Consider the following 17816-nt stretch of genomic DNA (forward strand, 5'->3'; position numbering starts at 1 on the left):
ACCACAATAGCCTTCAGCAAAGTTGTAAATGTAACAAAGACCAGTTGTGCATGGAAACTAGTCATCCTGGAGGAGGGGATCTGGTTTTCTTTGTCATTTTAGGCAAGAATCTGCTACACCCAAGTCTGAAGCGGTACTGCTTTCATCTAACAATTTTTAAAAATCAAATTAAAAGGATTACAGCTATAAAGTCCAATCAATAAAGAGCTATTTGTACCTGATTCAGCACTAAGGTCGTTCCTCATATGAGTTAGACTGTATTTATAGATGGTGAACACCTATCAAGGAGGAGGCAGGCCAGTCTTGACCGCCTCCCAACCCAGCTACTATTGAAAGGGGTGGCTGTGGGGGCAAATCCCCAGAGCCCAATAACACGAATCCACCCCACAAATATCCTTATTTCAGAAAAGGTAGCTAACAGCAATCAACCTCCTCAGCTTTAGGAAAATTCCTGAAATGTTCTGAGAAGGGAGCAGCAGGTCAAAGGCTGACCTGGCTTAGAAGCCAGCCTTCGCCAGAGAACAGTGTTCTCAAGCTTCTCCCCAATTATCACTCCCCTAATCAGCCTTTTGAATACTTTCTCTCCCTGATTCTACCCATGCATAACGTTTCAATGCCAGAGACGCGTGTGTGTACACGAAAGTACCATATGCACACCAGCAGCATATGCAGCAGGTTGAGGGTCCTTCATCTGAAATGCTTGGGACCAAAACTGTTCTGGATTTCCATTTGGGGGAGGAGGGGTAGAATATCTGTATATTGATAATGAGATATCTTGGGGATGGGAATGGAGCCCAAGCACAAAACTCATTTATGGTTCATAAAGGCCTTAAGGCACATAACCTGAATGTGATTTTACACAATCTTTTAGTCACTTTGTGCAGGAGACAAAGTTTCGTGATATGGAATCTAGCACTGGGCCATCATGCTGACACTCAAAAAGTTTTAGTTTGTAGTGTTTCTGGTTTTCAAATTTCCTGATCACAGATGTTCAACCCTCCACAGGAACCAATTTTCACCCCCTTAGAAAGAATATATTGTCCACAAAGGATGCATTAAGTGGACCTAACGTTAAAAGAAGGGGAGGAGCATTCATTGTTTGGAACTGTGATTACATCCACAGGTACCTCTCCTCTCGGTAATGGAGGCCACAGCCTCCATCACCCACTCACTCCAGGCCTCGACTTAACTGATCTTCACATTCCCAGAGCCACAGGTGCACAGGAAGCCCTCAACGAAGCTTTCTAATATAGAACAGCATAAGTCAGATGACTCATAAAACATCATGTTTACATGAAGGCAGAACAAGCCTTCCTATAAGAACAGTTATATTCCTTAGACCCCGTAACACAAGAACCACTACTCCATGTGGCTAGGTGAAGTCAGCGGAAATTTTTTTAAATTAAAAATTCAGTTTTTCAGGGCTGAGGTTGTGGCTCAGTGGTAGAGTGCTTGTCTAGCACATGTTAGGCACTGGGTTCGATCCTCTGCACACATAAAAATAAATAAATAAAATAAAGATATTGTGTCTATCTGCAACTAAAAAATCATTTTAAAAAAATTCAGTTCTGGGCTGGAGTTGTAGCTCAGTGGTAGAGCACTTGCCTAGCAAGTGTGAGGTACTGGGTTGGATCCTAGCACCACATAAAATAAATAAAGGCATTGAGTCCATATACAACTAGAAAAAGATTTTTTTTAATTCAGTTCTTCAGACACATTAGCCACATTTCAAGTGCTCAACAGCCACATGTGACCTGTGGCTACATCCTGGGTAGCACACATGTAGAATACTTCTATTATCAAATAAAATTCTATGTACAGAACAGGCCTGGCCCAGACTAAGAGGCGGCCTTGTGTCAACTAAGCACACAGGGCTGTGAAGTCCTGGCATAGGACCTACAGTTCAAAGCTAAACAAGAAGGACAGGAGAAAAGGGAAATGCTTTGTCTTTGCTCAGCCAATTTTCCTATTTCTTAGGTTTTTCAACTTTGTTCTGACTTCCCACACCTACCTACAATATAGCAACGAGACTTCTCAAAGCATAACTACGAGCACGGCAAAGTGTGTTGAAGGCTTCCTCAGCTTAATGCACATGAAGAGTTCAAGTTCAAAACCCCAAACCTGAAACTTAAGAGAGTTTCCTGGGTCATTTTCAATCCAGCATGCCTAGATCCAGATTTTAAAATATCAGAAAATTCAGGTGCTTGGTGGGGCTAGGGCTGGGGCTCAGTGGTAGCACACTTGCCTGGCATGTGTGATGCACTGGGTTCGATTCTCAGCACCACATATAAGTAAATGAAATAAACGTTTATCAACAACCAAAAAAAAATTTAAAAAGAAAATTCAGTTGCTGGCCCATTCCTCTACAAGCAAACCATAATGTGCTTCATTTTAACAAATTTAACAGATCAGCAATAGTTTCTTGGGCACCTGTGATGCGCCAGGTTCTAGGAAATTGGAGCTCAAGAGTCCTCATGACAGCGACATGCAGGCGCTAGGTCAAATGACCCCCCAGCCACTTTCTCATAAAACTGCTCCTTCTCTGGGCTTCAAGAGATGATTTCTGCTAGGTTCCTCTTGCTCATATTTCTCGTGTTATGTTATAAAGCCCTAAGCAGAGTCAAGAGTATCAGAAAAATTAATATACTACCCTTAAGTCTTTTGAACCAGAAAGCTTGGCTCTTCAAGAAAAATGACAATTGAACTTGTTTCTCAAACACTCTTAGATTCCTTCCTGTGAGAATCCTAAGGACAATAACTAAAAATAACGAGGAAGCAGGCCAGGCTAAAGGAACACATGATCTACAGTCAAGGTTGGCAGAGCGCAGATTATACCTTTTAACCAAATGAAAGAATCTGATCACATTGCTTTAAGGTAATAGTCAAAGAATATTCATTCCTAATCCTACACATAGGCACCTTAATTATTTTTTTTTAATAAAAAAAAATTTCTTTTCAGTTTGAGTGTGAAAAGCTTCGTAGGCAGAAATCCTAAGGCTCTGATCACCTGAACTGAAACACAGGAATCAATCAATCCAGGAGTTACAGACCAGTGAAGTCCAGTTAAACAATCTGGTTAAAATAAAACTTGGGGATAAACAAGACCAGTTTGGCTGGAGCTTCAAAACCTCTTCCTGGCACCTTGTCCCCTGGAAGGGAACATTCCCTCCCACTCCCCACCTGGCCACGTGCAGATGGCTGCCTTTCACCCACCTGCTCCTTCCCATGAGCTTCTCCCAGAGGAGCAGGGCCCTCCTTCAGCCATGGGGACATATAGGGTCACACGTCCCACTGGAGACCTCAGGAGAGTTGACCAGGGTTCCAATTCTGAACTCCCAAGTAGAATCTGGCCAAGACCATCCCAGCAGCCTCCTGCTCCCACAGGGGCCAGGCTTCCTCACCAGGACCCACCCAGGGCCCCAAGTGTGGAAGCTACTGCATGCATGTGGCCATTCATTTAACAGGCAACATTTGCCCCCTGCTAAATGCCAGACACTAAGCATTTGAGAATGTGGATTCTTTAGAAAGGAGGGGGACACAGGCATCTGCTCTGTAGCATTCACTGACCGGAGGGAAGATGCAGAGGAAGGCAAAACCCTTTGTGGGCCACAAAGGCCCCGAGGAAGGACCCTGGGTACTTCCTGTGGAGAAGACAGCTTTCCACGTGCTGTGGCTCTCAAACTGCTCTCGGAACAGCAGATCCTCAAACATATCCAGGGGCACAGAGTGGCCGGAAAGGGCATCCAGGGTCTGGAATGCACTCATGCAAGCAGAACGGATCAAAGGTTTTAAGGGTCAGGAGCAGAGCCAGCTGTTTGTGGGTGGAACTGCCGGCAACCGGCAGAGATGTCATTGGACAGGTGAGCTATGGCAAGATGGCAAGAGGCCTTACCTGACGGCAAAACAAACCCCCAGGAGAAGACCTCCTGGGAAGCTTTTAAACATCAGAGGTTCCGGTCCCATCCAATTATTCTGACTCCCCTGGTGTGAGGCAGGGCCCTGAAAATGTGTACTTGAAAGACAACTTCGTGAGTGATGATGTACACTGTCAGATCTGCAGAACGTGGCATTTCACAAAATCCATGCTAAAAATACCCAACATACACTGAAGACACAGGGCGCTTTAAGGACCATGTCTGCTTTACCCAACATAAGGCACAACGGTCTCCTTTGCCAGCCCCGGTGACCCAGGCTCACCAAGTAAGCGCACATCTAACAGTCGGGCCCCCAACGCGGTCTCACAGCTCCAGCTCCACTCACCACCCTCCTCACGCGCCCACCCAGGTGGGAGAGACCAAACCACCCAAACACCCATCCCTACTCTGTACTCCTTTCCCAACCCCTCCTTCCACCTTCCTCTGGTGAACAGTGCTTCCTCCCAGGGCAAGGAAGGAAGGTCCCAGGACAATGGGGAACAGGAAAATCATACTGTCCGGCTTCATCCATATTTAACGTGTCTCGCGGGCCCAAAGCTACATTTAAAATCAGGAACCAGGGCTGATAAGGCATCTGGATTTATAAACCACTCCGAATAAAGCCTAGTCCAAGCCAATACTCAAGAAGGGTTATCGTTCGTGATTTTCAGAATTAACTCCATGCTTATGTTTTAAAACAATGATGCTCTGGACTGCCCGGGGTCCACGTCCCTCCTCCCAGCACCTTCAATTCCCTCCGGGGGTCTGGTGTGTCACCATCTGCACATTCCCAAGATGGTTTTTCAAAGCCATGAAGCAATTCCAGAGGCTCACTGGGGCATCAGAAATGAAAGTCACACCACACTGGTGAAAGTCCCTTGCTGACACAAGCCAAGTGACACAGTGGCCATGAAGGGCCAGTGCTGACTAACAGGCAATCTGCCGCGTGCCTGGCTCCCACGAAACAGGTCCCTGGAGGCCAGGCCACAGGCGCAACCACTGAATTCCCCACACAGGTCATCTCTGCCAAGGACCAGACACATAAGAGGCCTTTCTAATTTCCTCAATTTCTCTTTTATTTTTTCCTTATTTTTTAAAATAACCCAGGTAAATGGACACCAGTCAGTCCAAATATTTCTCCACTCCTAAGACAGGCCATGTAACAGAGACCCTGATCCACAAATTCTGGGATTCTATACATTATGAATAACTAAAAACTAATTTTTTTGTAACCAATAATCCAGAAAAAAAGATGTACTTTCATATTTAACACAAATTATATATTCATTCTAAAGTGGTCTTCCAACAAAATAGGGAACTATGTCCAGTGCTAACCAACTCTAATTCCATTATAGCTTAATTATTAATCACAATATATATATATATGATAATAGCCAGCTTATATTTTTCATTTAAAATCAATGAACAGATGGGCACATCTATAATGCCAGCACTGGCTTGGGAGGCTAAGGTAGGAGGATCGTCAGTTCAAAGTCAGCCTCAGCAGCTTAGTGAGGCCCTAAGCAACTTAGTGAGACCCTGACTCAACAACAAGAAAAAATTGCTCAAACTTGCATCTGACCAAAATAGTTTGCAGCATTTTCTACAGATTCATCATTTCCTTGGTGATGCATGCACTATTAAAAATAATCACACTAAGCAGTACACACTGACATTCACCCTGGCACAGCTGTGATGGCAAATGCCTGGAGGTAAACTAAATGTCCATCAGCAGAACAATAATTGAGAATTGACAGAGAAAAGGGGGACCTTCCTTTTAAAGGACTGGGGATGTGGCTCAGTGGGTAAGCACCCCTGGGTTCAATGCCCAGTATCAAAAAAGCAAAAAATAAATTTAAAAAAAAAAAAACAATGGACAAAATACAGTTCTTACCTATTTCTACATTCTGTTTAACAATAGGTATATAATGCCTAGATCTGATTCTGCCCTTTGACTCATTTTAAAAGTTTTTCCTAAGTAAATTTTACTAATAACTAGTGCAAAAAATTCGCTAAACCTTTGACAAAAACCATTCAAAGAATTTTCCTTTGGGAAACAATACAAAACACTATTATTTTGGAAACCAGAAACCTGAAAGCTTGAAATTCTGGACACCTGTCCAAAAAGACACACCTTAAGAATAACTGCAAAAACATGCAAATGGCCAACAGGTATATGAAAAAAAAATGCTCAACATCACTCCTCATCCAAGAAATGCAAATCAAAACCACAATGTCACTTCGCTCCAGTAAGAAGGACTAGTGTGGGGCTGGGGCTGTAGTTCAGTGGTAGAGTGCTCACCTTGCATGTGGGAGGCACCGGGTTCGATCCTCAGCACCACATAAAAATAAAATAAAGAATACGTATTGTGTCCATCTACAACTAAAAAAAAATTTTAAATAAAGGACTATTATTAGAAAGACAAAAGACAACAAATGTTGGCAAGGATAGAGAAAAGGGGGCACTTCCTTACACCCTGTTGGTGGGAATTAAATTACTGAAGCCAGTATTGAAGATCTGCACACCCATGTTTGCTGCAGCACAATTCACAATAGTCAAAAACGGAAACAAACTAAATATGCATCATCCCAGAACCACAATTAAACCTAAATGCCCATCAATGGATAAATGGATAAAGAAACTGTGGTACATATTCACAGTAGAATACTATTCGGCCATTAAAAAAACAAAACCCCATCACTTGCATTGATGGAACTGAAGGTCATTATGTTAACTGCAATAAACCAAGCACAGAAAGATGATCACCATGAGATCTCATTCATATATGGAATATAAAAACATGGAGGTCACAGGATTGAGAGTAGAATGGTGGTCACCAGAGGCAGAGGCTGATCAGCAGGCCCTAAGTGACAGAAAGAAAGAAGTTCTGCTATGCCACTGAGTCAATTATTGACTCATTTCTGACAAGAGGGACTCAAACAAATATACTGATAGACTGTACGCAAAACCATGGACTGGGGCTGTGGCTGTGGCTCAGCGGCAGAGGGCTTGCCTAGCATGTGTGAGGCACTGGGTTTGATCCTTAGCCCCCCATAAAAATAAACAAAATAAGGGCATTCTGTCCATCTACAACTTCGAAAAAAAAAAAAGGTTGAAAAAAAAAAAAGTCTGAACTAAGGATACTCTTTGAGCAGAGGACACATCATACTGCCAACTCAGAGTTACCACCTGTTCTGTCCTTAAGCCCAAACTTGCATCTGACCAAAATAGTTTGCAGCATTTTCTACAGATTCATCATTTCCTTGGTGATGCACGCACTATTAAAAATAATCACACTGAGCCGTACACACTGACATTCACACTGGCACAGCTGTGACGGCAAATACCTGGAGGTAAACTAAATGTCCATCAGCAGAACAATAATTGAAGTGTGCTGCATCCAGACACTGAAATTCCACCTGTCCACCACAAAGCACAAGGTAGACCTACAGGTACTGGCAGGGATAGATAATTACAACGTAGTATGAAATAAAAGCCCTGGAACGATGTTTCCCAAGGGCTAACTTCTAAAAGAGATCATACAGATGTCTCTTACTGCATATATCATTCCACACATTATTCTGCACTTTGTTATTTTTCTCCCAGATGTGTTTGTTGAGATATGCAAAAAAAGTCTGTGAAGGACACCAAACCCAACCCTGGGAGGGATGAGGATAGATTTTACTGCCTATACTTTGTTATTTGAAGCCTTTACAGTAAAGAATGTGTTCTATATTTTTTCACTTTTAACTAAAAATTGACTTCAAATCACATCTGACACTTGTTGACATACAAGAAGTGCATTTGAATTTCTCTTATCATCTCTATAAAACAGCCCTTCTTTCTTGAACCATGCATTCTTCAGTTCCTACGAGAGTTCCCACACTCCCAGGCTGACGGAAAGTATTAGTGTATATGGATTTTAAACACAGTGTTCTGGCATTGCGAAAAACAACCTGAAATCAAACGAAAGTTTAAAATTATGTCAATGCTGGGGTCTGTTCACTGTGACATGATTTGTCTTTGATCAAATATATCACCTCTAAACTCCTCCTCTACCCCTATCACCACCAGAGTCTATTCTGGTTTCTTTTCCCACAAATAATTGCTCTGTTTTTCCTCCCTGGGAGGCATGAGAATTTCCAGGCCCTCCAGCTTCCCACCAAGAACCACCCTGGGAGCAGCTTCTTCAAAAACTCAGGTTCTTACCACAGGAAATTATGGATAATCAGGGGATGTCTCTCTAGTCCTTCTGCAGGATCTATAATAATTCAACAGCAATCTATGAAAGCATCATGCATCTCAGCCTCAAAAATGCAATACCAGGTATCTAAGCTCTTCAAAATAGTAGCGCAGCATTTAAAAAAAAAAAAAAAAAAAAATGGAACATTCTGGGGCTCTTCTAGAAAGATATGGATAGCAGCTGACAAACCCAAGCTGCAAATCCTGCTGAGCTAGAAGAACAACTGGGCAGACTCAGCCACGCCCACGGCGGTCAACAGTAGCCTGCATGTGAAATCTCTCCCAGTTACGTTTATTGAAGTTCTACAACAGACACACATAAGCTAGGTAATCATTTTCCAAATGGGCTTTTAAAATGAGACTGGTTAAGATCCACACCAAGCTAACAGACCAGATGAAGACACCACAGCCCTGATGTCTCCGTCACATTGTCTGAGGGGACCTTCAGAAACTCTCTTGGCATCCTGGAAATGAGAACTGTCACCTCCCCTGGGCAAACCTCCCCAATTCCCAGAGCCAGGTTAATTACCCCTTCTGAATACTCCCCTTGTGCTCCCCTCTCCCACCACTACCACGCCACACCACACGGATTCCTTCCACACTGACGTTCTTTATTTACATGTCTCACTTTCCCCACTCAATTGCAAGCTCTTCCAGGACACGGAGAGTAAGGTATTGATTTTTGTGGTCCTGTGATAAAAGGAGGGGGAGTTTCTTAATGCATGAGCAGTGTCTGTGCTGCAAACTTATTGGAATATTTAATTAAGTACCCGTGGTAGATGGGCATCTACTGAGAAGCACTGGAGCAACTCACAGGGGAAGCTTCAGAGAAATTAAACTCTCAAGTGACTGGGAGCAATTCCCAAACTCCCCAATGTCACCGTGCAAGTGATGAGAACAGGCACGTACTGTTAGTACAAAGGAAAGACGAGGCAAGCAAGAGGCAGAAAGAAGAGTCACTGTGCTAGAAGGAGAAGGCAGGAGCCGAGCCGAGAGCAGGGAGTCACACGTTGCTGGCAGTGCTGAGCCCTGAAGATGGAGGTATGGGGCAGAGGGCATTTCCTATACCTCCCACGCGTGATCAGACTCTTTGTATTCATTGGAACCATTACGTCTGTTTCAAAATACTTCCCTGTGTCCACTGATTTAACTGACATACTTTAAACATCAACTCTGTTCTGGGCTTTATTTTGGGGGGTGGGTAGGGTCTCCGATGTAAACTATCACTGTTGATAGTTCAAAGGGCCCACAGTCAAATGTAGGAGACACACGCACTGGTGATCACACACAGCATACTGCACCTATTGTACAAGGGTTCCTTGTTTGGTGGGAACGCAGAAAAGGGGCTACTGATCACGTCCACGCTCCCCACTCCACAGGGATCATGGAGAACCCTAGCGCAAGCCATCAGCAGGGAAAAGCAAAGTCATCAATGGGTGTAGCTGCAGACTCCACAGCCAGTTCAGCACACAGTGACCAAAACACACGTCAGCCCCCCCGCGTAGCAACAGGGCTTCCTTTTCTTTATTTTTCATTCTTCTTCGCATGTGCTTGATTATCTGGGGAACTAGTACAACTTCTAATATGTGTAACCCCACAGAATTTTTTTTTAAAAGAAAACTATGAGTCAGCTAAGCTGTGAACACTTAAGCTGTGTCTTCTCATGGAGCCACCAGGGAAGGGCCCACGTGCAGAATCCGGGGAGCTCGGCAGCAGCCTCCCATCTGCTTACCTCGTGTGCTGGTGGCCATGTCAGCCACTTTCTGAAAGGCGTCCAAGAAGGCAGCTGCTGCTACTACGGTTGTCCTGAAATGCAAACAGATAACAAAAGCGTGAGCGAGGGCTCAGCATGGCTAATTCACTGCAGCTCAAAGGCTGCAATCGCTGCTACAGAAAGAATGGAACCTCCCAGGAGGAACAGGTCCCTGGGCATGGACGCCCGTGGCCACTCAGCCTGACCGTTCCCTACACACTACAGTGTCCAGCTCCTTCAGCGCTCATCAATCAATCCAAGAGGTTCTTCTCGTTCCATTTCCCCTGTGAATTACTACCAGGCAAAGTTGTACAAAGAAGGAAAAGATAGGTGTTTCTACCTGAAATAAAAAAACATCATCAGAAATATAACTGATGCAGGGGAAATCAACTTTAGGCAAATGATCCACACACACGTGATTTGGGCAAAGGACTCAATCTTGGAAAGAAACCATGGAGTTCAACAATTCACAGTAGAGAAAGGAAATCGAGGCCACAGATCTAAAGGGAATTTGAAGATCACTAGTTTACACCGGAGCTGGGACTTGTGTTCCAGCATCGTGACTCACAGGCCCGGCTCAAACTACTATGAGCCAAGACCCTGGCAGTGCGACTTTCCTCCCTGCATTCCAATTAAAATGAAACCAAGGTCTTGCTTCCTCGACCTTAGGATGCAATTTCAACTGTGCCTTCCGAATTCCAAAAAGCTGAGAATGAGGAGAATTTACTGTTCTCATTTTTTTGTCCTAGAAACTTTTTTGGATTCTGAACATCCTCTTGGGTACTGTGTGGTCTACTGGATCCCAGCACTGTGGCCTAAGTTGTCACATGAGGAAGAGTAGTGAAAAGGACGGGCCAGTACCACAGGCTCCAAGTAAGCCCAGAGCTTGCAAGCGAGGACCTCATGACTGAACTGATCAGTATTAACCTTCAAGAATTTCTTGCATGAATCTAATCTCTACTGAGCATTCCTAAGGAAGCAAAGTTGCTAAAGTAAGACTAGAAAGTAAGGAAGATAAAGGAGAGAAATGGCCTTAAAACATAGCAACCGTGGCTATGAAACAGAAGATTTATGGAAGGTGCTGGGAGTTGTCCCTCAGAGCCAAACTTCAAAATGAGGTCTGATAACTTCTAGTAGAGCAAGAAAACTCTATACGTTAATTCTCAATAATAATTATATGCACATGCACACACAGAAAACCAAAATAACAATAACAACAACAACAAAAACACCTACTCTGAAACATACTTTTTCAAAGAGTTGATATCAAATGCAAACTCTCCAAAAGTTAGCTTTATCAAGCCTCCTAGAATTTATAAATACCTCATTCTGTTTTGCAACTAATACTTGACACATGCTTTGATTTATTCTCATTCAACTCATTGCCAATCATACAAATCTCAAGAGTCAACTGTGGGGGAGACCTGTATATTATAGTCACTGGGGCTCCCAGAAAAGTTAGGATGATGGCCAATTTTGAGGAATTAAGAGCTTTTAAATGGCAGTCATATTGTACTTTCTGACACTGTCATACAACTTCTTGGTCCTCTCTAAGGGCACAGAGTAAATAGGGAATCACCAACGGCAAGGAGTGATCCAGCTTGAACACGTCAAGGCCTCTAGGCTGCTTCTGCAGTCTTTCTCCTTTAACACAGAAAGTTAAACTCAGCCATAGACTAGCAGCTTGACAAAATAACAAAGAGGCTTACATGTCATTAAAAATTATAAGATATACCTTGTATCCATGGGGTAAGATTAAGTTTTGCTTGCCATATTCAAGATGGCTAACGAGTTCAAGGCTTTAAGCCCTAGCATCCTCCTTGACAAAAGAGAACCAGAACCATCTTCCTGGTCAGAAAATTAAAGGAGACCAGACAGGAAAAAGTTGGGGAAAATGTATTTCAATGTTGTATACAGGAGGAGAGCTCCCACAGGATGGAATAAATGGTGGCCTTGGTGGAGACGGGTGGGGGAGTAGACAGAGCTCAGTGAGATGAGGCTGACGAGAGCCTCAGCTGAAGACCTTGAATTCCGAGCCAAGGAGGTTGCATCAGCAGAATGTAATTACAAGTTTTTAAGCAGAGAAATCGGAAAGGACTGGACAACTGGAGGAGGCGCCATATTCTGGAGGCCAGCGTGCACCTGGAGGCCCACTTGAGTCACTGCAAATCCCAGCCACCGGCCCTGACTCAAAGCTGCAGGGATGGAAGGGAAAACATGCACCCCTCCCCAGTTCTCCCTACAGGGGAGCCATGGAACCTCCAGTCTTACTGCTAAAGCTCAGAACAATAATCTCTGCTCAGACAGAGGCCCAGGAATGTCACACCATTCCTCCCTTATCTGTCTGTCATCCAGGTGGCTCTTTAATCTAGAAAACACCTCCTGACCTGCTCTGTTCTCAAACTATCCTTGTCCACCCAAAACTTTTATGAATGGGGGTCATCAAGTAACTCCTTTTTTAAATGTTCCCTGCTTCATGGAGTACCCGCAAGACACAGAGTCCTGTCTGCACTGAACTAACAGTGGAGTTTCAACAAGATGCTATTTTCTATCGTATCACATGATATGGGAACAGCACACCAGGCAATAAGAATAGCTTCCCAGAGCAGATCAGCAGATCTTGTTTGCTTTTCCAGGCAGCTTTACTAAGGCATAATTTGCATACTATGAAATTCTCCCTTTTTAAGTGTAGGATTCAATGACTTTTAGTAAATTTAGAGTTGCTCGACTATCACCACAACCCAATTTTAGAACATCTGCACCCACAAAAGACACCTCTTAATACGTTATTTGTAGAGTCAATTTCCTTTTCCACCCCTCACCCCAGGCAATCACTAGTCCACATCTGCCTCTGTAGATGGGCTATGTCCAGACATTCACCTAAACAGAACTAGACACTGCGTGGGCAAAGGCCATAAGAGGGGTGAGAACTTGGACACAGCCTGACTGCCCAAGCTCAAATCTCTGCTCTGTCATTTCTAGTGGCATGACATTACTAGTAGCATGTCTGCGTCTCCATCTCCTCATCAGTAAAATGCGACTGATGACGGTACTTACCTTGTAGGGTTGTGATACTTAGACAGGATGACATGTGCCTAGCATACAATAAGCACTACATAAATGTTGCCCATTGCTGCCTTACACGCCAGACCCTCGACTTCCTGAGGCAGGGCAGGTGAGTCCAATTCTACACATGGGAAGCCGGGGCCGGCCACATGGCTAATGGATGGTATTGCTCCAGTCAGAGCCCACTACACGCTTCTCTAGATGTCATGCTTCCAAAATTAACCCCAGTCTGCCTGTTGGTCCCTAACTGCAGCCTCCTCTAAGCACAGTGTCCTCTTCCACGGAGCCCTGGCTCCTACTTACCGCAGCTGGGACTGCAGCTTTCCCGCCTTGTTTATGAAGTCTTCCCAAACTGGATAGCTCCCCTGCAACAAAAGAAAGCCATCAGTAAGTGACACTGTGACAGACACCCATTCCAACAGGCACAGAACACCCAATTCCAAGTACGCAGGGCAGGGTCTAGGGACGCGATCTTCCTTTGCAGGATCTAGGACATGCTGCCCAGCTGTCTATACATGCCTTGCCCCAGGAGGGGGTTAAAATGTACTCCGTCCCTGTCATCTTGCAAATGCTACAGACACTGACCAGAACTAGCTGGCAGAAGCTAACACGTACGCACGTGAGCCAGGAGATGGTGGGTGCAGTTTAAGATGCACAGAACACTTAAGGCACTATCCTGAGCTACCTGTTCATGCAACATGGCCCTGGCTGCTCTCACCTCTGTCCCAAACAGCAAGGAGAAGGGAACCAGCGCGACTGGGACTCGCCCCCAGGACAGGTGGCCATCAGGAAGCATTATTAGACTATCAGAATCTTAAGGTTGGAAAGTCACTGAAACATAGCCACTCGGCTGGCACCCAAATGGCAACAGGTGGTTCCCCAGCGCCCCTCAGCCGACAAGGAACCCATCACCCTCCCCGGAAAGCCTATGTTAGACACCCTGCGCTGATGTTCATGCAGCCCTAGTTTTAACCCTCTGGGAGTCCTTGGAGTGAAGATCGATAATTCTGCTTCCACACTGACATCTTTTCACAGTCGAAACACAAATCCCACCCCACTGCACAAGAGGACCCTGCTGAACACCCTGCCCCCACTATCCCACAGACAATCCATCGGGTCTCCCTCGGTCTTATGAGTACAGTACACAGACACAAACTCAAATCTGCAGGTGTAGCTCTGACCAGGGCAAACCACAGCCCAGTCCGACACCTCCTGCCCATATACACTAAATGTCTATTGAGATAAAAGCAATTCCCCAAGAGGCGACTCAAAAAACAACCAGAAAAGGGGAAACTGTGGTTAAAGGTGTGGTGTGTGGCACCAAGTCATTTAAGAACTAAGACCAAATGCTCAGGGGATTACGGTTGCAGAATAGAAGATACATTTTAAGAAGCTCAATAAGGTTCAAATAACATGCCGCCCCTTGGTTTGGGTTTTAAGGGGAGGAGGAAAAACCTACAATGAAGCTCCTCACCACCTCTCCCAGCACAGAAGCCCGATCAAAGTTGTCTACAACTGCGACCGACCAAAGTCACCACCATCAAGAACGACTGTCTCACAGGGACATCAGAAAACCTAATTCCTTGTGGTGAAAGAAGTCATCAGGAGTTCCGACTTTTTAAACTTTTCTTTCTTTTTTAGTACTTCTTCTGTGATGATTAATCTTGACTGTCAACTTGATGGGATTGAGAGACACCTAAGAAATTAGTAAAGAACACCCTGAGTGTGTCTACAAGTGAGTTTCCAGAGAAGACTGGCAGGAGGTCAGCAAACTGAGGGTGGAGGCCTGTCCTAAATGTGGACCACACCATCCAACAGCCTGGAGACCGGGACTGAACATGGAACAGAAGAGGCCAGAAGCCCACCAGGGTGTGCAAGGTCAATTACTCTTGTGCAGGTGCGGTTTTTTGCTGGTGCCATGGCTTGTGGACATCAGACTCTAGCTGCTTCAGCTTTGGAACCTGGACTCTCACCAGTGACTCTCCAGGGAGCTTCTAGGCCTTCAGCCTCGGGCTGGTCTTTCTTATTCTGAGGCTCCAGCTTCTTAGATGAGCAACTACTGCTTCCTCCAGCTCCCCAGCCCTGGATGGTCATTGTGGGACTATCCAGCTTCTGATCCTGTGTGTCAATCTAATAATGCCCCTTGTATAATTATACTCCCATCCTATTGGCTCTGTTCCTCCAGAGAACGCTGACTAGTACAAACTTAGCTTCATTTTCTTTTGTCAAATGAAAGTAGAATTAGATATTATTTTATTTGGAAATTAATATGCACTGAAGTAACACCTTATTGTAAAATGACCTATTTATGTATTTCTCTAGCTATCAATTCTGTCTGAAATGGTCACAGAGATATCTAATAAACTGTCTCATCAAACATTAAAATGGGTCATTTCCAGGAGCTAAAATCTGGACCACTGTATGGCTTTCTTCTTGTACTTTCTTCTATGTTCAGGTCATCTGTTTTCTTTTTGTTTTTATTTTAATGAAAACAATAAAGCTGTTCTTAAAAAATGTAAGATCAAGTTAAAGGTGTTGCCAACCAGAGCAGTGAACCTGGGTGAATTCACAGTGCACCCAAACCCTGAAGCTGCTTCATACACGGGGCTAGGCTGCATCCACCGGGTCTGCATTTGTGCACCTGAGACCTGCCTGGCCCAAGCACAGGTCTCAGGTTATTCCCACGAGACACTGAGCGAGGGTGTGCACATTGGGGCTGAATCCTGTCCGACCGGCTCCTGGAGGAGGCCCTCTGGCAGCTGCACCTGAGCAACTGTCAACCAGCACCTGCCACAGGTGCTGTTATCACATGGCCTCCGTCCCCTGTCTGTGGCCTGCAGGTTTCTGCAACCTGAGAGCAGCACTGTGCATAAACTTATGCTCAATAAAACCTTGAGAGCGCTCAGGCCACCGTCCCAGGCCCACCAAGAGGCAGGAGGGTCCCAATCCTGGCGCTAATGCACTTATCATCTTATCAAGCCCACAGATGAACACGCCTTCCACTTCTACATCCAAGTAACTGAAGAGTTAAGCTGAGATCGGAGTCCTCGAGAGCTCTAGCTGGAGGGACAGCGGCGGCATCCCCAAGAGCATCAAGGTCCCCCACGGCCTCAGCTAGCCGTTCCCTCTGTTTCCTGATCCACAGACCTGTCAGGAAGCTCTCTGAAAAGCCTGAACATGTTCAGAAACCCCGCCCTACTTCCAGCCAAAGGCACCGTCATCTTTACAAGGCAGAAGGACATGAGGAACAGGCCCTCCTGGCCCAATCACCCCTCCAGGGACCCCCAGAGGAGGCTGCTGAGATGACCAGTACTGATTAAGGGCACACTCACCGAGAACATGCCAGGCTGGCCCAAGGCCTGGACAGGGAGCACCGCATCCTGATTTCTACCCACTGCCCTGACTATAATTGACTGGGGAAATCATTTGGCATCTCAGATCCCCTTTCCTTGTAATGATAATCATTAGGACGATTTCATCCCCTCACCAACAGTGACAATCAGTAAGCACTGAAAACATGGGAAAGGAACAAGGAAGAGAAATGTGGGAGTTTGATCTCCCGCACCGAATCCCGGGGAGCATCGCTGGGCAGGCCTTTCAGTCTGCGGGTGGGGATATCATCCCTTCACGGGGCCGGCGTGAGGCACAGACGAAGCCACACAGGTGTCAAAGAGATGTCCACAATCCCACGTTTACTGCGGCACCATTCACCATAGCTGGGACATGGGATCGACTGTGTCCCTGAGTAGATGAACAGATACAGAAAAGGGGGTGCATCTACACAGAGCACTACTGCTCGGCTACAGAAAGAGCAACATGGTGAACCTGGAGAACGTTATGTTAAAAAAAAATAATCCAGGCACAGGAAGACCAGTATCGCATGACCTCAGTCACAGGTGGAGCCTCAAAAGCTGACCTCGCAAAAAGAGGTTTTCAGAGGTGCAGGTGGTTATCGAGGGGGGGCAGGGATGGGGAGATGGTGATCAAATGATATATAATTAGAATTAGGTGGGAGACAAAATGTCCAGAATAGGTAAATATAGAGACACAGAAGCCAGGGGCTGGAAGCCAGGGGCCGGGACGTGCTGGAGTGGTGGGGGGCAGGAATTGGGGACCATGGCCATGGCCACAGAGTTTCCATCCTGCCCTAGAGTGGACTGTGGGGATGGTGGTATGACTCTGTGAACGTACTAAGAACCAGTGGATTGTACACTTTAAATGGGTGGCTTGTGTGACATGGAATTTTATACAACAAAGCTGAATCAATAAATAAACAAATGAGGTCATACATATAAAGGGCTCATTTGTTTATTAATTGATTCAGCTTTGTTGTATAAAATTCCATGTCACACAAGCCACCCATTTAAAGTGTACAATCCACTGGTTCTTAGTACGTTCACAGAGTCATACCACCATCCCCACAGTCCACTCTAGGGCAGGATGGAAACTCTGTGGCCATGGCCATGGTCCCCAATTCCTGCCCCCCACCACTCCAGCACGTCCCGGCCCCTGGCTTCCAGCCCCTGGCTTCTGTGTCTCTATATTTACCTATTCTGGACATTTTGTCTCCCACCTAATTCTAATTATATATCATTTGATCACCATCTCCCCATCCCTGCCCCCCCTCGATAACCACCTGCACCTCTGAAAACCTCTTTTTGCGAGGTCAGCTTTTGAGGCTCCACCTGTGACTGAGGTCATGCGATACTGGTCTTCCTGTGCCTGGATTATTTTTTTTTAACATAACGTTCTCCAGGTTCACCATGTTGCTCTTTCTGTAGCCGAGCAGTAGTGCTCTGTGTAGATGCACCCCCTTTTCTGTATCTGTTCATCTACTCAG

The 17816-nt window shown here is 45.3% G+C and overlaps 1 protein-coding gene across 12 annotated transcripts in view; it reads right to left on the reverse strand.

The window, feature by feature from the left end:
• Positions 1-17816, reverse strand: part of Mtss1 (MTSS I-BAR domain containing 1) — a 154757-nt gene that overhangs the window by 117617 nt on the left and 19324 nt on the right. For all 12 annotated transcript variants that reach the window (XM_048802093.1, XM_048802097.1, XM_015486454.2 and 9 more), the window contains exons 2-3: positions 13280-13341; positions 9890-9963 (exon numbers count right to left, since the gene is read on the reverse strand). In XM_048802093.1, the coding sequence (XP_048658050.1) occupies positions 9890-9963; positions 13280-13341 (136 nt within the window). The remainder of the gene's footprint in view (positions 1-9889; positions 9964-13279; positions 13342-17816) is intronic.

This window comes from Marmota marmota, unplaced genomic scaffold (genome assembly GCF_001458135.2).
Source record: "Marmota marmota marmota unplaced genomic scaffold, marMar, whole genome shotgun sequence".
In the NCBI taxonomy this organism is placed as follows: Eukaryota; Metazoa; Chordata; class Mammalia; order Rodentia; family Sciuridae; genus Marmota; species Marmota marmota.